General features: G+C 38.2%; 1 protein-coding gene across 9 annotated transcripts in view; it reads right to left on the reverse strand.

Annotated features, from left to right (window-relative positions):
• LOC129765451 (uncharacterized) overlaps nt 1-25,853 on the reverse strand; it is a 134,809-nt gene that overhangs the window by 59,826 nt on the left and 49,130 nt on the right. For all 9 annotated transcript variants that reach the window (XM_055765799.1, XM_055765800.1, XM_055765791.1 and 6 more), the window contains one exon: nt 2,113-2,314. In XM_055765799.1, coding sequence (XP_055621774.1) covers nt 2,113-2,314 — 202 coding nt within the window. The remainder of the gene's footprint in view (nt 1-2,112; nt 2,315-25,853) is intronic.

Genomic DNA, 25,853 nt, shown 5'->3' on the forward strand with positions numbered 1-25,853 from the left:
AAAATCAAACACTAAAAAAACTTTGAAATTAATTTTTATTTTTATTTTAAATTAAATTTTATTTTTTTTTTATTAAGAGATTCAGTACTCAAGTTTGTATTCAAAATTGTTCCTACGTCTATTTTATTTTAGGTATATGTGATTTTTTCCAGAATTTTTAGAGCGTTTCTCGCGGTACAAAAAAATTTTTGGGCCTTTGGGCTTTTTTAACTCATTTTGAATTTAGAGACCCATTACTGATCTAATATGTTTCTTAAATTTTGTTTTTCATATGTCTAAATTTTGTCGGTATATTTAAAGCATTGTGCTGTACAATTTTTTTCTCGTATCTTAAAATATATGAGATTATTTTTACATTGGATTTAAATGGTTTACCAAATTCATAGGCGTCAGCAGTACGATAGAGCTCTGTGAGAAAAAAAAATTTAGTCCTTGTGGAAAGATCATTCGGATTAATGAGAAGAACACTTAAAAAAATTCGAATTGTTTTTATTTTTTTATTTTAATTTAACAATTGAAAACCACGAATACAATAAAATAATCGATTTCTAGAAAATAAAAATAATAATGCAGACGATGAAGAAAATTATTTTTGTGTCTCGTAATGCTCTTGAAAATTCAGGAAAAATTACGCCACATGTGGAAAAAAAGACACATACGAACGCATTTAAATAAAAATTAAAGCAGAAGTGGATATCAAAGTTATATTTTTTTCAAAATTTCGAAATGCCAGAAAATATATAAAACTTTTGAGGATGGCGTGAAATAAACGAAAAAGTGCGTTTTTCACTATAGATCCTATGTTCCTATGGGGTTAAAAAAAACCGGCTAAATTTCTTATTTAATATCCTATACAATATTTGACATACAGCTGGTGATTTGGTTTGCGGGGTAAGAGAGTAACCCTTACCCAGCCAGACTCTTTGGAAATATAAAAAAAAAAAAATTTCTATCACACCACACTAAAAAAAATCTGGAAAAAAATCATACATATCTAGAAAAGCCTCAGAAACACATTCAAATATGAATTAGAGTAGTACTGAATCTCTAAATCCCAAAAATATTTTTTTTAAAATTTGAATATTTTTTTTAGTACTAATTTTTTTTTTCAAATTTTTATCTCGAAGCATTTGAGGATGGTGTGAAATGAACGAAAAAGTACGTTTTTCTCTATAGATCCTATGCAATATTTGCCATAGCGCTGGGGACTTTTCACTCGCTTACCTGGCCAGACCTTTTGAAAAAAAATGTCATCATATTTCACAAATTTATATGGTTCATTTATTTTCCGACAACCTTGTCAAACATCATATTGTGATCAGACATTTGGATTTTGAGTTACGATTTTTTGAAAAAAGATCAATAATTTTTAATACGCCCCTCAATCGTAATTAAAATCGGTCATATAATAATGAAAATTTTGATTTTAGGTAGTTTCCATCATACTATATCAAGTTTCAAAAAAATCGGAGAGGGTCGGGTCAGCGGTCGGCTGATTTGGGTTAGAATTGCTCATATTTGAAATATAAAGAAAAAAAACTAACTGTTTATAATCGAGTCTGAAATTATATATAATCGAGCCTGTATGCAATCGAGTCCAACCTGTATTCGGAAGGGATTGACAGTCTAGAGCTGCGTTGGACGAAGTATATAAGCCTAAAAAAAGACTATGTTCGAAAATGGAAAAGATTAACACCAAACAATTAAATAATTTTTCATTTTTGCATGGACCTTTCAAGCGACCCTCGTAATTCATACAAAGAAAAACTGGAATATACGATAAACTGTCAATTTTTTCTTTCGAAGACTTATGTGTAACTGAGTTACTTTCAGAATGTTCAGTCTTCTAAAAAATTACACGCCAAAAAAAATCATGAACTTCATAAGTGAAGCTTACCAGAACAAAAATCATGTTACCCGTTTCCCAATCATATTCAAATAAAAGGTCTAGCTTTTATGATAGATTCTCAGATTTTCAGTGGTCCGATGTTGATATCTCATATTGCCTAAGAGTTATTCTAGCTAGCAGTTTTCCTTTTGATTAGAGAAACACAACTCTCGTTTCCTCCTGTCTATTGCAAATAACACAAGAAAAAAACATTGCTACGATACCTTATACCGCAACACGTCCTCCATCCGGGCGGTCTTCCCATCGCTGACGCAGGACTGGAAAAAGCTGGGCGCCACCGAGACCCCGAGTGCCTCGCTGGTCATGCCTGTGCCGGCGCGTTCCGAATTGCTGGCTATCACCCGAAATGTGCCAAACAGTAGCACCAAAAGGCGCTGTGTGTGGCCTGGCAGTGACATTAGTAATCTGCAAGGGGAGAGATGAGGAGAAGGGCAAAAAAGTTAGCATAAATATTTGCGAGAAGAAACTATCATAACACATACACGCGAATATAGTTAGATGAATTTTCGCATTATTTGATGGTAGCAACGACGGTGGCGTTGACGGCTCCCACCAACAAGTGCACGATTCGCGATCATAAACTTTTGACGTGATCTTCCGAGAGGTGCTAAATGGGTGCGCGCTTTGTAAATCAGCAGTAAGTGTGAAGAGGAAGTTTATGTGTCGAACCGCGACAACCAACTGTTGCTAATCGTGTCTAAACTACACATACACACTCTCTCTCTCAATAAGCACTAGCGCGTCGCAAGCACTCAACTTAATGACTTTCCGCCCTCACTCAAGTGACACCTCTGGGCGTCGTAAGAGGTGCAAAAAGAACAAGCACGGAAACGTGCACCTGATACTAAGTAAAACATCAACAGTTGTCCATATCTCTCGGTTAGCATCAAAACGTGATAAGTTCTTATCTGATTGCCTCTTGTAACTGAAGTTTATTAAATGGAGAAGTGAACAAGATTGATAAGATTGGACCGATATATTTGCTGCATGGAAGGGCTTCGTCTTAAACCGCCGCTGGTTGAAGGGCACTCCACCAGGAGCAGCACACAGTCCATATTTTTTTGGCATCATGCATCCCAACAGAACGCAGGAACTGATTGGCGACAATTTGGCAAATAGCCCCCTGAGCGCGAGTAATCACGTTTCCGGCGGTGGTAAAAAAAATAAGCGCTCCGTAACCGTGTGGCGCGTCTGGGCGCCAAAAACAAATATCCCGTCTAGTCTAGCCAGCAGTTCAATGAATGTTCTTTTACGTTCGTGGAAGCAACAGAAGAAAACAAAATCCCCTGAAAAATAATTGCAAATACGTACAAAGATTTCAGTGGTACACAGCATGATTCATTCGAAGCGAATCTAGCTGTAGTGTGCGAATGGATGATAACTGTGAAATTGTCTCTACTCAATTCCATGCACTCGCGAACAAATGTTTGTATGCGTTTTGATATCATAAAAACACTTAACACCGTGGTTCTGTTCGATTGGAACAATGAGATGGATAGTCCCCATAGTATGTGGTATTTTTTACTATTTAGTATGTTTTATTATTTTTATATTTTACTATTTAGTATATATTACGTTTTTTATATTTTACTATTTACTCGTCAACCGTTCGAGATTTTTTTTGAGCATCACAAAGACATTTCCAATATACTCTAAAATACTCTCTAAAATGTGAACGGAAAAAATTCCAATTTTTATCCAAAGCCTTTCAGAATGTCATTGCATAGATGAGAGCTAAACAGAAAATGGCTCCAAAAATATCGCTACTATAGTACATGCTGACTGGCTTGAGGTGTTACCATCAGCGATGGCAGATTTTTATTCGTGTAAACTCGTAGATTTTTTCGAATGTATAATTTCCTACGATTTTTTTACAAAATCTAGGAACTGAGACTATAGCGAAATGAAGATAAATTTCGGACGCTGGACCACTTATTGATAGATTTATAGATGTGTGCATGAATCGATAGGCAATATTGTAACGCATCTATCACAATAAAGGGAACTCTATTTTTATTGAAACTAACTGTTGAATGATTGAAGATTGAAAAGCATTATTCAACGTTCTGATTAATTCAACCTATGCACTTAAACTATACCGACCAAAACGAGCTCCTAACGTAGCGGCGAGTAGAGTTGCCATAAGTTCAGGTAAATCGGTGTTTGGAAAGATTTCACTTCTTTAAACTAAGAATTCGTAGTAACAGTTCCCAGATACTTTAACGATATGTTTCGAAATTGGACTCATAAATTTCACAGATATCAATACAGATTTTCTGAGATGAACGTAAAATGAAAAGAATTGTCAAACCAAAACAAAGATTTTATCACGGACATAGTTTGAGTATTGAGCAATTCCACGCGAAATCAGCCGACAGCGAACCCGACCCGACGATAATTTTTTTTTGTTTTAAAAAATGATACATTTCACGGCAGGTACCCAAAATCGCAATTTTCGTTCCAATATGAGTTATTTAAATTACTTAAATTAATTTTTATTTTTTTATTTTTCTTACAAACAAATCGTAACTCGAAACTCCAGAAAGGAGAAATAAATTTTCAAAAAAAATATTAAATTTCAATACCCGCCTCCTTATGTACAAGTTTTAGAACAAGGATGGAATGGCTCTATTGAAATATAAACAGCATCATGCACCAGCGGAAAAAAACAGCGCAAAAAATTCTGCTATCGCTGCGGCATGCTAAATCTCTTGCTTCAGCTCGCTGGTTGGTGCAAGGCAGGAAGTAAAATAGCAAATCAAAATTTCATTTTATACTAACTCCTAAGTTGATATTTCCTTCTGCTCAGCCTCTAAGCGTCATTCTCCATGCTCTGCACTACACTAACATTGTGCATATTCTGAATTCTGTATTGTTGCTGATCTTAATCTTCTAGGATGAGAACAACGTTTGGGAAATATTCAGTGCAGTGCCCATTGACAAAAAAGACATATGGCATAGCTTGCATATTTGTCACTTGAGGACGAGAATGAACCAGGAATAAACCATCTTTAGTTGCTTTTTAAAAAATCACGCAAGTGGGGTGACATGGCACAGAATAAAGGGGAATACATCACAATATTTATAGATTTAAATTACACATTATGTAGCATTTTTATTGGAATACACCACAAACAAGATACAATTAGACAAGGAATTCAGTAATTTTTTTTGTTCGAGATACAAATAATAGTAAAAGTTGAAAACCCAACCAATTTAACGAGTAAAATAGGTATATTTTTTCAATTTTACTTGCCGCTCGCATCCCACTATGACATATTAAGTATCATTTTTGCATACAAATTTATTTGGGACAAGGCGAATTACGATTATTTTTTTCCGTCTGTCAATGTGCCAAATGACCAAATTGATAGAAAGTGCAAGTGCAGATTATGCATATCAGTTCGTGATATCATAGGGGATCGCGATCTTGTTCCGGCTAATTTGACTAGCAATTGCTTTGATTTTTTATTATTTTTGAACGGTTTTATTTATTCTTAAAATCATCAGTAAATATTTATATCATACATCTTCATTGTTCAGTCCAGATACACTAAACCAATGGAGATGCTTAGTAGTATTGAGGCAAAATATAGCACTAATTTGCATACCAATCGAATCGTACTGTTAGACTTGTTTGATGAGATTTTCATCACTTCATTATTCATTCCGGAAATAGTTAAAATTTAGAATTGGATGCATTTCAATTTCTACAAACTTTTGACTAGTAACGCAATCAAAACGAGCAGCTCATGTAGCGGCGGGACACAATTCAGTCGTTACTCAGTCACCATTCGAAGCGATTGCGGAAATGTGGAAATATTGCAACTCGAGCTCCGCCGATTTCCTCAGTTTGCCCCGAGAATAAAAAATGATGTAATTTGCTATTTTTTTTTAACCCAACAGTTTATTTTATTAGGCTCATTTAGCAATTCAGCTGTAACAGAGCCGAATTCATTCGTGTACATTTTTTATCCTAAGATAACTTATGTTGTATATTACACTGTTACCATTTTGAGGCGTAAGAGTATCGCTATCTATCGATAAACATTTGTTTTATCTATAACACAGTAGCCGTTTAGGCACAAGAGAATTCCTATTCTATCGATGCACAACACATGTCGCCTTTTTCCGGCGTAAGAATATTGCTATTGTTCGAATGTTCACAGTTGGGCTGTTCGAATGTTCACAGCGGGACTGTTGATATGAGGCTTCCTTTGTTGCGTTATTTATAGTGCCAATTACCGATGCAGCAGACCGAAAATGTGAGCGGTAAGGGACTGGGATTACCGACACATGATGATTGTTGCGTGGATACAGTAGCTAGAATAACACACTAAGATGTCAGTTGAGGGGCCCTTAGTTATGAGCTCATGATCGTTCGCTTAGTAGCGGACACGCAACCAATTAGGCTACGAAGACCCCCCTATTTTTATTCTACCATTCACAAGTTAACGGGCCAGCAACGAGTCAACAACGTTTTTTTTTTATCCCATTTATTTATTTATCAGGCTCATTAGCATTTTAGCTGTTACAGAGCCGGGTTTTGATCGTGTACATGTACATATGTTTATGTGTTAAGTTTTCTTAGGTACTTAGGTGTTAAGTTTTCTGTTCCATTACATTATGGTGAAGTACACAGTAGTAGCCATTTAGGCGTAAGGTTATTCTTTCTGTTCTTCCATTGTTCAGCAGACCGGACAGCGGAGAAAGTTGATATTGATCATTGTTGGGTTATTTATAGAACAACAGCCCGATGTTTCTTGCAGAGCAGAGCATTGTATGGATGAATCGATCTTTGTTCCACCGTGGATCGATTTCCATCGCTGATGATGGTTGCGTGGACGTAGTTATTCTATAACAACACAAAGATGGTCAATTGAGGGCCCTGAGTTTGAACTCACGATCGATCGCTTGGTAAGCGAACGCGCAACCAAGTGGCTACGAAGACCCCCAACAACGTTTGTTCTTTCTCAAAGCTGGAAGAGAATGAACTGACAAATTTAGAATCTTTTTAATTTTTTTTTTTCAAATCCGAAGTCGAAGACTAAATGTGTGTGACATCAACTTAAGGGTTAGGAGGGAGTTGGTTTTTCTTTTCTAACTGTCCTTCTTCAAGACTGCAGGTGAATGAACTTTTGCATTGATAATAAAGAAATTCATTGAACCATATGGCCAGCTTGTTTCACGAAACCACGCAAACCGTCGGTCCTTTTCATGACCACCAAAACTTTCTACTCAAGATTAACTTCGTTAACAATGCGACCATGTTCTGGAAAGTCCGTGAAATAGGTTGTTGTCGATTATTAAATATGTAAACTATTAGGCTGTCATAAAAGTCCTGCGGTATTTTTTTTGAATTTTCATTTGTTCATAAAATTAGTTACAATCATCTGTTTTAATTCAAATATGCACCGTTTTGTTCGATGACTTGTTTCCAACGAGATGCCAACTTCATAATACCCCTGTTATAGAAGCTCGCTTCCTTATTGGCAAAAAACTCGGATAGCCAATTTTCACAGGCCTCTTTTGCGGCCAACTTCTACCTAGCTCGTTCGCCATGGACAAAAACAGGTGGTAGTCACTTGGTGCAAGGTCCGGACTATACGGCGGATGCAAAAGAACCTCCCATCCGAGCTCCCGGAGCTTCTGGCGCGTCACCAAAGAAGTGTGTGGCCTGGCGTTGTCCTGATGGAAGACAATGCGGCCTCTGTTTATCAAAGATGGCCTCTTCTTCATGAGTGCTACCTTCAAGCGGTCCAGTTGTTGGCAGTACATCGAGCTTCTTTGTGAATACAAGCTTCTTCAAATGGTTAATAACGGTTTGATGACTTATCCCCAGCTCTTGGCCGATGCTACGCCTGCCACTTTCTCGGCTAATTTAGCGATTTTGTCGCAATTTTCGACGACAGGCCTTCCGGAGCGTGGCGCATCTTCGACGACCTCTACACCAGAACGAAAACGTTGAAACCATCGTTGTGCGGTGGAAATGTATCGGGTCCATAAACTGCACAAATTTTATTGGCAGCTTGAGATGCATTTTTGCCTTTGTCATAGTAGTACTGTAAAATATGTCGGATTTTCTCTTTATTTTGCTCCATATTTACGACACTATAACTCACGAACGACTTAACCAAACAAAACACTGTCAAGGACTATATTATAGCGCGCAAAAATACCTTTCCAACAAGCTATAGTATGACTCGATACAATGAATACAACTAGAACTACGCGCTTACAACGACACCTCGCGGAAATACCCGCAGGACTTTTTTGACAGCCTAATATATATGGTTCACGATGGAATCAGTCCTTGTATTTAACCCAAATTAATGAAAAGCACGTCTGTTAGTTCAAATACTAAAACGGTGACATGTGGCATGAAACCAAAAGAGTAGAACTTCCAGTATCGATGGATCAAACATGCCCCCAATACCCACCATTGCCACCAACCGGGGTTTGTTGTAAGGTGAGAGATCCGTTGGGATAGATGTCAGCATCCGTCAATCAACGATAACATCTCCTCGCCCAATCACCCACCATCCTCGGAGCGTTCCACCAGCAGTCCTGGTTTCTGCGATCTTTCCTACGAGCTGACATCGTGTGCCACAAGTTGTGGACGAGAGAGCAGACATGGCGCAGATGATGATGACGATGATACGCCGATGACATGTTACAGAAAAATAAGCGTTGGATGCTGCGCCAAGTGGATACAATCTGGTTCTTCCGCTCCCGATTGCTGCCCCCATCGACAGATAAACCCTATTTATCAGGCTCATTAGCATTTTAGCTGTTACAGAGCCGGGTTTTGATCGTGTACATGTACATATGTTTATGTGTTAAGTTTTCTTAGGTACTTAGGTGTTAAGTTTTCTGTTCCATTACATTATGGTGAAGTACACAGTAGTAGCCATTTAGGCGTAAGGTTATTCTTTCTGTTCTTCCATTGTTCAGCAGACCGGACAGCGGAGAAAGTTGATATTGATCATTGTTGGGTTATTTATAGAACAACAGCCCGATGTTTCTTGCAGAGCAGAGCATTGTATGGATGAATCGATCTTTGTTCCACCGTGGATCGATTTCCATCGCTGATGATGGTTGCGTGGACGTAGTTATTCTATAACAACACAAAGATGGTCAATTGAGGGCCCTGAGTTTGAACTCACGATCGATCGCTTGGTAAGCGAACGCGCAACCAAGTGGCTACGAAGACCCCCAACAACGTTTGTTCTTTCTCAAAGCTGGAAGAGAATGAACTGACAAATTTAGAATCTTTTTAATTTTTTTTTTCAAATCCGAAGTCGAAGACTAAATGTGTGTGACATCAACGAAGACCCCCAACAACGTTCCCGTCTTTAGTGGGGGAGAACGACAATCCCCCCCGAGAGATGCTGATGGTGGATGGATGGATGGATGGATGAACCAAGCAACCGATGCTGCTGCACGCTTCCATCAGCCAATAAATGGTAATATGCGTGATGTAAACAGCAATGTTCGGGACGCTCGGAAAAGACACAAGTTTGGCGACGAGTGACGGTTCGTTGTTACCACCCAACAGAAGGGGAAACTGATCATCCCTAGTCGAAACATACAAGCAGTTGAAATTAGGGCGTACCACAAATTGTCCGATGTGTGTGCGCTTGTTTTTTCGACAGCAATCGTGAGCACAAACAGCAGCATGCTGTAAACGAGGGGAGAATTAACCTCTTAATTAAGTTTAATTTGACTGTGTATGCACAGTGCTAAACACTGGATGTCGAGAAGATGATGTCAATGTTTCGGACAGAACGAGAGTCCCTGAAATTGTCGGATTACTCATGTGATACATCCTCACTATAGAGTACTGTTCGTCAACTATTTTTTATGATTTCAACATTTTATACCATTGCGAAATCGAAGCATATAACTCTAACTTTCACGAAGAAAGTTCCATGCATTTCTCGATCTGACCCGGCGTTCACCATTGAATCGCACACTACACGGGAGAGATAGAGAGATGGAGAAATAGATACGATGGCGAGAGAGAGAGCGTGTATGCAAACAAGCATAAAACTGTAAACATGTCCATCGTTTCCAGCGGTCGCCGCGCCGCCGCCGTTGCACCCGCCTTTTGCGAGGCAAGTGAAAGCCGCCAACTGTGACCACAGGAACTGCTGCAGAAAAGTGAAACCGGAAAATTAGTCACTTTCATGGTTCATGATGTGATGGTGTGCCTTTGTGAATAACCACCATCACCACCCCTACCCCAACTCTGTGGCCACACGAGGGCGTCCAGCACTAAATACTTTTCCTGTACCACCCTGGCAGCGTTGTGCTTGTGCCTTACCGTGTCTGACTTGATTCGGTGCGATTCCATGCTTTTCGGTTCAAGTCAATGTTTCTCGGTATCTTGGTAACAACCGTCTTTGTTTGAGCTTTTTATAACCTTTCGTTGAGATACTTTCCCTTCAAGTACGAGTTTTTTTTTTTTGGAATTGAATGTTGGAACTTAAAATTATTACCGCTTTGGTGAACGAGCTATTGTAATGATAGAGAGAGTTATTTTGTTGGTTTTGCCACAGAATTGAACGGAACTTTTGGATCCTTTTGGAAATTTCAGACAATAAAATATAACCATCGTACGTTGGCTTCGTACCACTCCAGGGCATCCTTTGAATAATGGCACGAAGCAAGGTCCGGCCAGAAGATAGTAGGGCCCTCGTGTTGCTTCAACAAAGGTGGCAGACGTTTCTGTAGACACTCCTTGAGGTAGATCTGCCCGTTCAGTCTCGGTAGTCACGAACGGCGCACTCCGTTTACCACATAAGCAGATCGCAGACCAAATCATGCATATCTTGGCAAACTTTTAAAGTTTCTGCTTCCTTACTTCCTTCCTGGGAAGTTCGCCTTGACGTAAGTCTCATCTTCCATCTTGAGATAATGAGGCTTCGTCAGCATCCCTCCCGGTCCTTGGTTCTTTGAACAAAAGACTTGGACAGATTCAACTTTTTGGCCACATCCCTGACCGGAGCATTGGAATTTCGCTTAAACGCTTTCGCGACAAGCTTGTGATCCTGATCACTAATAGAACATCCATTCTGACCGCATTTCTCCTTCCGGTCGATGCTCAGAGTTTCGTAGTAACGATAAATCACACGACTCACCGTTGCACTGCACAATTCCGGGTTGTTTTCCGATGTCCCGATGAGAGAGTTGTAGATTTTCCAGGTGCTTGCACAAAATCCATTCGCGACGTTGCTTTTTGGGTGACACCATTTTTTTTAAGTTTCGAAAAACTGACAGCGATAGAAATACAGTGTAAACAATACACTCTAAACTACTTCTACCCAAATTTTAAAGAGAGAATACCTAATAGGTAATTTTCTACAGCGTTTTTTCCGTGATGCAATATGATGTGGGACACTTTTTAGAACGAATCTAAGCAGAGTCCGAAACAGAAAAAATGAAAAACAGAACAAAAGTTGAAATACGAAAAACTAATAGTATAAATAAATAAATAAGTAATAGTATAAATAGTAAATAAGAATAAAGGGAGAAATAGAAAAAAAAGAAAAAGATAATGAATAGGGAAAGAGTAAAGAAAAATAAGAAAAAATAGATGGGTCTGGGCCTAGGGACACAGACGGCAGCTTGACGTAGGACTGTGATTGTTTGTAGTAATTGCATTTGAATTAAGCAGTTTCATTGTTCAAATATCTGCAATTGTTACTCTTTCCATACGTCAGTTTCTTATATTAACATATATCCGTTAACCGGGTAGGATGAGGTATACGAAACAACATTCTAGCATGGACACGAGGAACTCGACACTATTTGTTTTTTTATATAGATGTACAAAAATGTGCACAAAATACCATTGTAGCCATTACCCCCTTTTTTTTCTTTTTATTTATTTATGCTGTTCGGAACCGTTCCTACGGACCTTGGATAACTTCACACACGTGGTATATTCACGACGGACTTTTTCGCATAAGCAAAAGTGGTTTTTACCACTCACGATATTAGAAAACCATTTATTTCTACGCAGTGAGGGAAAACGTGACCGACCGATCTTGCGATTTTATTACAAGAGAACGAAATACAATTTCCAAAAATCAAAGCCTACTATGCGTAACTAGCTATAACGAATAATTTTATCTAGAGAACTATGCTACACGAGGGGTGCTCGCACACATTTCATCAAGCTACCTCACATATGCAAAAAAGGACAAGGAGTCATACTTTATCAGTGCATTTTTGAACACAAGTCTAAAAGAGCTAAATCTTCATAGATATAAACCTAAGTGTAATGAATCTATGACTACCGAAATATGTTATGTATAAAAATAGCATTTTATCCTACATTGCCACGTTGTCCGGAATATGGTTTGTAGAGGGTTGTGAAAAATTTATAGCTAGATGATGAATAATAGGTATCCTATGACCATGAGTGCTCTCTTGCATGATACGCTGAGGGGTTAAGCTATCATGATCTAACACGTGTGTGTATATCCTTTCGAATCTCTAAGTCAGCAGTTAGTTAAATTCTTCAATTGCATTTTTTTTGCATTACCAAATAACATGATCGATACCATGATATCCTGGACTACAACTACATAAATTGTTAACGGGTGTTAAATAAAAAATGAGAATTTTTTCAATACCTTTCAGTAACTCAAATAAAGAGCGTAAAATTTTCTTTCTCCAAGAAAATTGCTCTTTGGGCTCCCTAGAAACAGAAGACGTGTTTGGTTTTGCTAGTTTGAATTTAGTCAAAGCAAAGATGGCGTCGAAACAGCATTTGCTCCGCGAACGCATTGTACGGTTCTACGAAACGCATTTCCAGCAAGCAAAAAAGTTCACGGTGGCACATTTTAAGGCAGAAAATGTACCTGTCAGTACGGTATATCGTATCCTGGGTTCCCTGAACATAGAGCGGAAGGTCGGAAGTGGTCGTCCGATGACGATAATGACGAAGCAGAGGAAGACATCGTTAAAGAAGCTGTTTGACAATAAGGACGCAACCAGCCTGCGTGACACCGGTCGGAAATATGGCTGCTCCCACGTATTGATCCATCGGACCCTCAAGATGGAAGGAATCGTCTGCAGGAAAAAGACGAGGTCGCCGGAGTACACGGAGGAGCAGATTGAGACGGTTAAATCATAGTGTCGGTGGATGACCAAAAAATACAGCGGGACGTTCGTTCGTTCTGGACGACGAAAGCTATTTTCCGCTGTCCAAAACGCATATTCCAGGAAATGATAACTACTACTACTACTACTATTACTACTCTGTCTTCCCATTACGCCAAGAAGACGCTGACGTATCTTGAGGAGAAAAAGATACCGTTCGTGCCGAAAGATCGTAACCCAACAAACTTACCCTAGTGCCGCCCAATAGAGGATTTCTTTGGCTCACTCAGTGCCCTAGTGTATAAAAACAATTGGAGGGCCAAGGACACGAAGCAACTACAAGAATCCGGAATTGTATCCGGAAAATGGACGTAAGTGCCATACAACGTTCTTGTGAGAGCATCGCGACAAAGTTGCGTCGAACAGCAGACCACGGCCCTTACTCAAACATTCACTGACATTTTTTTGAAGAAAATACTTTACGTTATTAATAAAAAATACTGAAATCGATAAAAAAAAAATTTTTTTATGTGATTGAAAAAATTTTCATTTTTTATTTAGCACCCGTTAGTTGCAAGACCTACACGATAAAAACATGAATTGAGCACGATTTGATTGGGCAACAACTTGAACATCAATCTTAGAAAATCTCTTGAACCAGACTATCGTCAAACTTTTCGAGAGAATAGAGTGAAGCCATCCAAGATCATTCCAAAATAATCCCATTATTGATTCTGCCAACTGATAAATGCGTTACCGGCAAATGGAGAATAATTCATAATACGCATCGACTCATATTGTGAGCTAACACTTCACTAATTTCTTTTTTAATTCTTTTTCTTTTTCACTATTTTTCCTTTATTCACATTCTCCGCATTTTTTTCTATTTTTCCTTTGGTCATATACTCCGGTGTTTTTTTTTCCTATTTTTATTTCCTTCTTACTATTTTCCTTTTCTTCTATTATTCTTCTTTTTCCTATTAACTCTTTCTTCTTATTCAACATTTTTTCCTTTTGTTATTTTCTAAGGGAAAATACTATTTTTAATTTGACTTTTTTCTTTTTCCCTTTTGTCATATTCTCCCGTTTCCCTTGTTTCCTATTTTCCTTTTTTTCTTTTTTTTCAAATTTCCCTTGTGTCCCATTCTCCCTTTTCCCTATTTCCTTTTTTTCCTATTTTTCTTTTTACCGCTGTTCCTATTTTCTTATTTTTTTCTTTTGTTCATATTTTCTTATTTTTTCTATTGTTCCTATTCCAATATATATTTCTTTTTTCCAATATCCCCATTTTTCCTTAATTTTCAATTTTACTTCTTTTACCTTTTTTGACGTAGAACTATGTCTTTAATTTCTATATAGAGAGGTCGTCACTCTACGAAATTGGAAATGAGGCATGTAACGATTCATTAAGACATTTCAAACGCAAACACATCGTTGTTGGGATACAGGGAAACTTCGATATAACGTACATTTTACCTCGATATAACGTACACATTTTTAATGGACGAGTCCAGACCATCTCAGATTTCAGTGAAACGTTGTGGGTGTAAATGCATTGGTCATTTGAACAACTTTACATACTTGAAATGTCGCGTAATTTTTGAAAAGGTCCTATGTAACATTCACATCAACTCGAGAAAAACGAAGTTGAAGATCGGAACATTGTTCCGCGAATTGTTTCAAAAGGAATCGATCTTTATCACTACTTTTACCACTAGCAGTCAATAATAACTCCGCGAAACCAATCGTATCTGTTGTTATGTGATTTTAGTTTGATATTGAAACCTCCGAGCGAAAAATGTTACATTGGACGTTTTGACTGACCGCTTCGTACATTGGACAAATTACGTTGTACGATGACAATTTGCAAATAACTACTGAACAACGCTTCAAATACTTGCATTTCGTGCTAAAAGCCGATCATTATTGTTATAACTCGTTGAATTGCACTAAAAACGATATCAACACCCGAAAATAACAAAAACTCAAAATGTCCGAAGTGCGACTTCGTGTTGTTTTGATTGCTTTGTTACTTCGGACGTATCGAGCGTCAGAGGAAAGAGGCGTCCGAAATAATAGTCGAGTGCTTAAAATTCGAATCTGTACATTGGACATTTTTTGTATCGGTAATAAAAAGGTGAAAAGGATAGATACTTGAACGGTTGTTTTCGCATTGCATTCAATGATTGAGCACTAATAGTATGCATCCATTAACTCGATTTGTTTACATTTGTTACTTAGGACCTTTTCAAAAGTTACGCGAGAAATCTCAAAAAAAGAGTTAGACTACTTTCTGTAGAGGGGCGGCATTTTTTTCTTATTTTTTTTTACAAAAATGTTTAACTCCAAAACTATAATACCTACAAAGTTTTGGTCAAAAAATGAAATGTAAGAAATGTAAAAAAAGCCAAAAAATTAAATCACACCTAATTTTTTTTAAATTTATTTAAAAACTACCAAGAGTAACTTCTTGTATTGGAAACTGATTGGTAGTTGTATGGAATATTCATATATTAATGTTTTTGAGAGAAACAAATTTCAATTTCCAAAATAATAAAGTTTTTTTAATGAGTTTGCTATTTTTTTATGAAAGCTTTAACAATCTCATATATTTCAATGTCTGACCAAAATTATGTGGTTCTTATAGTTTTTAAGTTTGAATTTTTTGGAAATTTCAAGATATTTTTAGCTTGTTCTCTAAAAAAATCTAAAAAAAGGCCTTTAAGACCAACAAAATTTTAGTTATAGAATGAAATATAGGAAATAATTTTACCTTTCAAGAAAAAATACAAAAAAAATATAAACATTACGCTGAAAAAAAAATATTTTAGGAAATGAAACGCATTTTTTCAAAAAAAAAATATTTGGAAGGTTGGCCCCACCTTCTAGTTGGGTTTTGTCATCATTGGGCCTGATCACGAACGTCACTTCACGGTGAAAACGAAATGAATTGTATGCAATTTGTATGCATTTCATTCTGTTTTCACCGTGAAGTGACGTTCGTAATCAGGCCCATTATTTAATAACTCTATCCAAACAGCATCACAATAAAGTAATATGAGCTATGTTTCTTAGTTCTTTATTATGCGATATAACGTACAATTCGATACAATTTTGAAAGCGAAATGTACGTTATATCGAAGTTGCCCTGTATATAATATATTAAATAAATGAATTGTAGACAAAAAGATTGCTCGTTGCGTTGTGGGGGAAAACGAGTGGCTGGTTTTTTTTTTCTAATTTCGTAGAATGACCCATCTATATAAAAATCAAAAACGTAGTCCTACGTAAAGAAAGGGAAATTAAGTAAAATGGAAAATTAAGGAAAAATGGGGAAATTGGAAAAAAGCAAAAAGACAATAGGAACAAAAGAACAATAAGAAAAAAAAGGTCAGCGATCAAAAATAAGGAAAAGGGAAATAGGGAAAAGCGGAAATAGGAAACAACGGCAAATTTAAGAAGAGTAAAAAAGGGAAAATTCAAAACGAGGGAAATGGGAGAATATGACGAATGGAAAAAGGGAAATAGGAAAAAAGGGCAATAGAAAAAAAAAATTAAAAAGTAGGGAAAAACTTGAAAATTGTAAAGTATGAAAAAAGGGAATATATGGAGAAGGAAAATATGAAAAATGAAAAAATTAAAATAGAAAAAAATGAAAAATACGAAAAAAGAGAAACTTAGAAATGTAAACAGGTATAAAAAACGGAGAATATCACCAAAGGAAAAATGATGAAAAAGAGAAAATAATTAAAAAAGGAAATTAGGAAATAAAGAAATGAGAATAGAAAATCAAAGTATTTTCTTTGATTTTCTATTCTCATAATATATAAATAAAAGGATAAAAGGATAGGTTAAACGAAAAATTATGAAATCATGAATTTTAGGAAGTTATGAATTTAGAATTTAGAATTTAGAGAATCGGGAAATTAGAAAAATATAAAAAGGTAACATTTCAAAAATCTGAAAGTACAATATATGAAGAAAGAATAGAAAAAAAGAGTTTGAATGATGCTGAAGAATAAAAAAAAATTTGATTGTTTCAAATCGTCAGTCAATAATGAACTCATCTCCAGCAGCTCATTCACGCTGGAAATTGGAGTTTTTTTTATATATTGATGCTATCTTTTCACGCTCAATAAAGGAAACATTTCTTTGTCTTCGTGTACTTTTTTTTCCTTCACGTTCGAACACGATTTTTAGAGCTAATCGAAACAATCATTTATTCGAGCAGCATACATTCAAATGAAAATTAAAGATGAAACCGATATCCGATAACTACCGGATACCGGATATAAGAAAAAATCAATAATTTCTCATTAACACGAGATAATTGATTTTCATCAATAATAAAAATACCGTTGTTGTATTCTAAACATAATCACTCAAACTAACTAACGAAAACGACGAGATTAAGCAGCGCCAATAGGGTAGTGGTAAGTGTAACTGCTATACCCGTCGATGTAAATTCAAGGCTAATGCTGACATAGGTATTGGGTTTTATTCCTGATCGGTCAACGATTTGTTCGGGTTGGAAATTTTCTTGACATGCCTTGGGATTTGTAAAGTAATGGGCCTGAAGTATCGGCTAGAATTAGGCTTGGATTTACTCAGCTACTAGAACTCGGAAACGATCGCATTTGCAGGCCGTGGCCGGGGATCTGATAAAGCGGGATTTCCCTTGTAAATTCATGGCTAAAACTGACATAGGCATTGGGTTCAATCCTCGATCGGTCTAGGGTCTTCCCGGGTTGGAAATTCTCTCGACATGCCATGGAATAAATATATTAGATAAAGGCTTCAATTGTTCTTTCGATTAGTAATCTATGTCTGCGGGATAACCAGTCCGTTTTCTTTTCAAATTAATATGCTCACTGGTTAGTATGATGTAATAAAGAATTACTGTTTTTCTGTCTCAATTATTTATTTATTTATTTATTTCAACACCGTCTTCTATTAGTACAGACTGAATTATTTACTTATAAACTAGATGTAATTGTTAATTCTATTTTTAAATGCGTTCTTTGTCAAGTTGAAATCGAAAACATCACATACAACATTGAACAGACGAATACATGAATCTAGCGGGTTGTTGTAGCCGTAGTTTGTCCTATGGAATGGAACCGATAGTAGAGATGAATTCCTCGAGCGTCGAATGGGAATATTTAGAGACACCTGAGCTAGAAGCTCAGGGCAGTCGATGTTTCCTTGAAGTACATCAAAAATGAACAATCTTCGTATCGTTGTACGCCTGACAGATAGTGTATCCAGTCCTATGAGCTTGCATCGGTCGGCATAAGAGGGGAGATTCAGTGGGTCGTTCCATGGTAGCTGTCTTAGTGCAAAACGGATAAACTTTTTCTGCACCCGTTCAATCCTCAGGTTGTGAACTACGTAGAAGGGGGACCAGACAGGAGCAGCGTACTCAAGAATGCTACGGACCAACGAACAGTACATGATTTTCAGAACATGGATATCACTGAACTCGTACGCGTGGCGGCGTATGAAACCCAGAACTGAGAAAGCTTTGGCAGTCATAATGCCTACATGGTCATTGAATCTCAGTTTTGAGTCTATCGTGACTCCAAGATCGCAGATTGCCGTTGTGCGATCCAATATCGTCAATTCCATTTTATATTGGAAGACTATGGGGCTTTTAGAGCGACCGAAAGATATAGTCTTGCATTTCCCTTCATTGACTCGCATCCCATTATCACAGCACCACTCTAGCATTGAGTTAATGTCTTCTTGAAGAACTACGCAGTCCAAAGGAGATGAAATCACCCGGTATATTTTAAGATCATCGGCAAAAGAGAGCTTGAGCGATGAAAGCAGTGAGTACAAATCGTTCATGAATATGTTGAACAGCAGTGGACCCAGAACACTTCCTTGTGGTACCCCAGACGTGATATAAAAGCTGCGGGATTTAGCTGCATTGACGACGACATGTGCTGTGCGACCACAAAGGTATGATGAAATCCACTCCGTTATCCAGTCAGGGAAGCCCATACATTTCATTTTCTCCGTTACTAGGAAGTGTGGGACTGTGTCAAAAGCTTTCGCGAAGTCGACATACACCGCATCAACTTGACGTCTCTCTTCTATCTCGCGTGATAGTGCGGTGACGTAGCACATTAAATTTGATGTGGTTGAACGGTGCCTCATAAACCCATGTTGTCCATTGAAGATTATTGGAGACGCCACGTTGTATAAAACCTTGTGCATTAGTCGTTCAAATACCTTGCTTAGGCAGCACAGCATAGATATACCACGATAATTTGTCACCTGATTGCAGTTTCCCGATTTGTGAATAGGAACAACGAAAGCAGTTTTCCATGCTATTGGAAATGTTTTCTCCTGAAGCGATTTGTTGAAGAGGCGAGCAATAGGGTTCGCAAGTTCAGTGGAGCATTTTTGAAGTAACAGGGATGGTATGCCATCTGTACCACATCCCTTCTTGATGTCAAGATCGTCCAAGGCGTTTGCAACATCATCAACCGAAAAGCGAATGACGGGTAGATTGATGGTGTGAGACTGAATATGAGCAAAACTGTCACGTTTCGATACTGGATATGCTACACTGAACACACTCTCAAAGAATGAGGCAAACAGGTTAGCAGCGTCTGTGTCCGTGTTGGCCTGGACATTTTCGAAGATAACATTGCGTGGGATGCGAGTTGAATTTTGCCGACTCTTTACGAAGTCCCAAAAGCACGATGGGTTTTGCTTAACACTGGCCTGGATCTTGGACAGATAGTTATCGTAGGTGGATTTTAGTACCGACTTGTAATGAGCTTCAATATCACGGAGATTTACGCGGTTGATCTCGGTTTTTGTTCGGAAGAAACGGTGACGGGCCTTTCTTAGGACGTTACGGAGATGCCGAAGTTCTGAGGTCCACCATGGTTTGTTGGAGTTGTGAATTGCTCGTCTTTTGCGTGGGACATTGTCATCAAGTACTGAGAAAAGCTTGTCGTAAAATTTAGAAACTAATCTGTCCAAAGATCCGGTTTGCAATAAAATGTCCCAGTCAATGTCATCCAATACCACTTTAAGCCGCCCAAAATCGCAAGAGCGAAAGTCAAAACGAAGTTCGCTATCTAACGATCTTTGTTCCACAAGAACATCACTTCTCTCATCGAAAAGCACGACCACAGGTACATGATGAGTGTCGACCGGCAGTAGAGGTGCAGATAACGCGTCCTGCTCAAACCTTTGTAGGGGAATTAGGTGGGACCATCATCATCATCATCATTTACCCGTCGATGCTTCTTCTAATACCACTATTTGTATAGAGTAAATCGGGACCACCTATATTGGTGAAATGGAACGAATGAAACTGTCATTTGAAAACTGCAAGCGTCCTTTCCCATGCGAAATGGAACACTTTGACGATGCTGATGAATATAACCCATTCGAGCAGTTTCAATCCTCAATTAATGCATCTGATTGTCTATCGTCTTATCGAAGTTCCACGAGAGTCTCAAACGTTCCCATCAGATCACCTCAGATACACAGACTGCAACGCACATCGTTCATCGTTGCCTAAGTGTGGTCAACTTTCGGGGAATGTCGTGCTCGTCCATGATTCTCTATAGGAGTTCATCGGTTGATTAAACAATCTTTGACTTTGAAGTCGACGAGGATGTGGTGCGTGGATAGATGCTACTCGCGGCAACTTTTGAATCAAGATTGAACAAGAAGCCAACTAGATGTTCACGACACATGTTAAGTGAGGGGCTTAGAATGAAAGGGGTGTAAGTGATTTGATCGATTTCTTTACATCGACTCTCTCTTTTGGTTATAACTTAGCTGCAAACTCATTCCCAGCTGTATTTGTCAATGTGGAACGTAGGTCAGAACCTCATCTATCCGACTCTATAAGAAACTCAAATTGGAACGTTTTTGCGGTTGAGTTATTAATCAAAGAAAAAGTTGGCGAAGAGAAATCGATCAAGTCACTTACACCCCTTGCATTCTAAGCCCCTCAAGTATCAAACGTGTATATCAATGTTCGGGTTGTGTTCCAACATATCGTGGAAAGCATCAAAGAGGTCCTACAATACTTGAAGTCCCCGGAGTGCTCGCGAGAAGGAAACCAGCAATGTTTTTTGACGTACGATTTCCCTTGTTTTCTGTGATTTGAACATGATTCTTTATTATGATATACGCTACCGATGGAAAATGTCTAAAATGCCAGCCTAAACGGAATCGATCGCATTCCCGGTAGAGTTGAAAGTGAAAAAAATCCTCTCCACATCGATGTGTTTTCTCAGTCAGCAAACCGTAAAGAAATTTCCTCACACTCTTCGTGACGTGATCAGATCCGATCATAACCCGTGCAATTGTTGCACATTATCAACAGTGCACCACTAAGGTGTTGTTTCTTCCCCGCGTGGCAAACTCGCCCCACAAAATGCATCCAAGGCATTTGAGGGGAGGCATCCACGCGTGTATATGGTACGCGATAAATACCACATCACGGTGTTCTGCGCTCATAGCCTATTATTAACTTCACAAGAGTTCCTCTCAAGGAGAGTACTGCATAACGCGATCGCGCACACAACACACCCATCATCATCTGCTGTGTGCTCGGCGATAATTTAATAATCCAATCATAAAACTTGGATGATTAATTGAATCAACGAGTTGACTTGCGGCCAAATCTCTATTGCTGAGCTACATATCTCGGAAGAAAACCACGCTACCGTGAACAAGGATTTCGAAAATCGGACAGTGTTCCCAGTCAGTTGCAATTAGGCGACTGACTATCGTAAGAAGATCGAGTGTGTGGGTTAGCAGAAGACGTCAACGGCATTTTTTAAAACAATGCCAATGTCATCACATCAAGATCGGCGGAATCAGCATAACAAAAGCTCGCGAGCAGTCAGCGAACCGCAAAAACTTGGCGCAAAAAAAAACACAAATGACGACAATAAGCGGCCCTATATATGCGTTTCATATTTCCTCTGTTTCATTTATCGAAGATTGCCAACCCCAAACAATTGGCGCACGTTTATGATTGATGGCGGTCGAGGAGATAAATCGATGATGATTCACGGGTGGTGGCTACCGGGGTGGGTGATGTTGCGCTCATCACACGCAGGCAAGTGGAATTCCTTCACGAAAAATTAAAAAAAAGCCTGAGCCATCATCACACTTGGCTGGCTGGTTGCTCATATTTAGAGGAGCCGTCCAAAACTATGGACCGATTGCGGCGCGCATACCTTAATCGATTGCTGTTGCCATTCCGGGCGGGAGCTTAGCTAGAGGCAGTTGTGGTCACAGCCAGCAGCCTCTGGCACTCGCGTGTGCGCCTCCTCCTCCCAGGAGACTCATATTATGCGTTGCGATAGAGTAATTTGTAGATGATGGAATGCTAACCGCAGTCGAGAGCGACATTCCTCGCTGGGTTTCGTATGTGCGATAGATTACCAAATGTAGAGTGAACAAATTTGCTTTAAATTGGTTCAGTGCTGCTGCTTCGAATGAACGAATTATTCGTTGCGCGAACGTCGGAGGTCAACCAGAATTGGAGGCAGGCAGTCACAAGCCGTCGATAAATTGACCCTTTCAGCGTGATTGCATTATATGCTGCTGCGGTTACTTATGGAGCCATTATCATTCATAAACACTCCATTAATGAAATTATATTATCGAGCATGCATATTAAATGATGTTATTCAGAATTGATCTGACTAGAAATGCTCAATTGTTTCAATTTATTACGGAATGTTTTTTGTTTTGTTGTTTTTGTTTTTGTTGCGTAGAAGTTTATCGCTCGCGAGAGAAATAATTTCGCTCTCTCTCAGTGTTTGTGCGTCCAGTAACTAAAATAGAACAAAAAGAGAAAGCAATATGAAAGAGAGTTCAATGTTATTCCCTTCACTTTCCATCATGCATTGGATGTGATTATGGATGTGACTGTCCATTTCAACCCCATCAGTGCAATTATTTCAATAATTGAAATTTACCACTTACGAAAGAATTTACTTTTCTGTACATACCTAATATCGCTTCTCTGTAAACTCACAAACCGAAATATAACCATCAGCGAAATTAATTTTGCAATTAGATCACTCAAAATGCTTAATATCGTAGCCGCAAAAATTACATCCACACGCGGAATCATGTTTGATCTTCGGTTTTTGTTCCCCTTTTTCACTTTTGATCAGTATTCACTGTCATAGGGTGGTTTAAATATTTTCGAATAGCATGTAGAAGGGGTTCCCATGAACAGAAATTTGAAATTCATAATGGAACTATACAAATCAACCACCTGTCCATCATACCCCCACTGTCCGTTTTACCCGCGGTTCCCCTACCTACGAGTGAGACTTGATGTTGTACGGAAAAGGGTTAACAACGCCGACCACATCCGTACAATCACCAAGTGAAGTGAAGGAATGTTAGTATGGTATAGAGGTATAGAGGTGGGCAAAACGGTTCACTTTAATGAACCGTTCAGTGACCAACCGTTCACTTAAGTGAACTAGTTCTTTTGCGCAGTTCACTCACTCTTTTGTACAGTGGCGGGATATGTCCGAAATTTGTTAGAAATAACTTAGCACAATAGAAAATCAAACTTTGATTTTGAAATTTTAATTTTGTTTGAGTCGTTATTCATTGTTTTCAGCATAAACTAGCATTGTGCTGCTTTGCTTACGATGTATTGCAATAAATGCTATAGCAAAACTGTACCCAAACCGCGAACGTCCATCTCAAAATTATCGAGCACAATATGATATAATATAAAACATATTTCATATTAGCGACGCGAATTTCACTGTTTAACAAGACTGTTTAAATCAACTTTCAGCTTTCAACTATATTTTATAAGTGAGGTAGATTGGTATAACAACTTACTGAAATATTTACCCTGAACTCCAAAATATGAAATTTGATAAACAATTTAACAATCCAATTTAAAACCATCGTATCCTGAACGCAACATAAAAAAACGCAACAAGCGTTTTTTATGAAGCGACAATACCGACATATTATTTTTGTTGTTTCATGGGGCTATCGTTTGTTTCCATTCGTTAATTTGAGAACTATTTACCTTGCAGCACCATTCATCTATCACTCGTTCGTTTTCTTTCCTCTTACGCACCGCTTGCCGTACACAGTTCGTTCTGAACTGCATGCACAGTTCTGCCAGCGGTCAGTTCGTTCTGAACTGTATTATCAGTTCATCATTCACCGTACACAGTTCGTTCTGAACTGGGTATACAGTTCATATGAACTGTTGCCCAGCAAAAAAGAACGGCAGGTCGTTCACTCTTTTGGGTGAACTCGTTCTTTTGATCAGTTCATGAACGGTTTGCCCATCTCTAGTATGGTACTTGTGGCCGGAGGGGTCGCCTCTATAGCAAGGAAATGAGTATTCGTTATGAGGGTTGAGGATCAGGATTCATTCTGTAACACAACTGAACAAAATTTCGAAAATTGAATGTATTTCAATACGCGGCGGCGGAGAATGTTTAAAAAAAAAACTACCGAGATACACGGCGACGAAAGATATTCTAGGGAGACGTGAGAAGACATCTGAGAGAACACTTTTTTTATCCGATATGTTTATTTTATGAGGCTCAACTGTAACAGAGTCGAATTTATTCCTGTACATTTTTATCTCACGATAATTTTGTTGTATATTACACAGTAGCCATTATATTCCTATTGTTCGAATGTTCACCAGTTGGACCATAAACAACGGGTTGTGTTATTAATAGTACCAATTACAGATGAAGCAGATCGTAATGTGAGTGGCAAGCGATCTGCATCAAAGTAACAGCAAGGAGTTATGGAAAATTTTGCAATCTATATGAAAACCTAGTAATAGCAAACCGCGGTCCATAACTTTTAATGGCACACTTGAACAGTCTGAATAGGCTATAGTATCTAAGTTTAACGATTATTTTGTCAATAGTGTTTCATTAATCAATCAGTCCATTGAATTGGTCGATGAACCTGATGAAATAAAACAGCCGGTTAATACACCCAAACTAGCGTTGACAGAAAACATGCCATCTTTGGCAGAGAAGATGCCATTTCCTGGTCATGAGAGTCAAATGCGCAAATAATGAGCTATTTTGAAGCTTAAAAATGGTTTGTATGTATGCGAGCAGACATCTCTTCCTGTTTTGTTTTCTCTTTTCATTTGGGATTGTGCAAAAAAAAAGTCCATACGACGTCAATAGGGATCGAACCAAGGCCGGCTGGAATGCGAAGTTACTTTACACGACCACGCTATCCATATAGCTGCCAGCGCTATTATAAAGGAGCGTGATAATATTACAACTCATCATAAAATGAAGTTGGAAGGTGTTTTCTAAGCCGGTAAAGAAGAACATGAACGAGAATATATTTTTTTCTGTATGGGCCGTGTATTGGGCAAACTATACGAAAAGCTTTCATTTAAATGTGTCTCCTGTTTCGCTCCCTCATATTGGCTCTAGCATATATATCATACAAATGATGTACATGTATTGGGGAGTAGAACATTTTATGTTATCTTTAAGCTCATTTAATGTAATAAATCGGGATGCCAGAAAATGTGCTAAAAATTAACTTTGGTTGTAGTAGTTGTAGATTTGAAAGTTTTCACTCAATTACATTAAACGAACTTAGAACTATTTGCTTTTCTTTAGGAAAAACGGCTGGAGTGGATAATGTCAATGCTAGCGTTATTCAAGATTGCTTTCATGTCATCGATCGCATCTTGCTGGACCTCATTAATAAATCTTTGCTAACTGGGCATGTGCCTAAGGTGTGGAAGAAATCTTTAATAGTTCCAATTCAAAAGGTTGCTGGAACGATTAAAGCCGAAGAGTTT

Source organism: Toxorhynchites rutilus, chromosome 2 (assembly GCF_029784135.1).
Source record: "Toxorhynchites rutilus septentrionalis strain SRP chromosome 2, ASM2978413v1, whole genome shotgun sequence".
NCBI classification, from domain to species: Eukaryota; Metazoa; Arthropoda; class Insecta; order Diptera; family Culicidae; genus Toxorhynchites; species Toxorhynchites rutilus.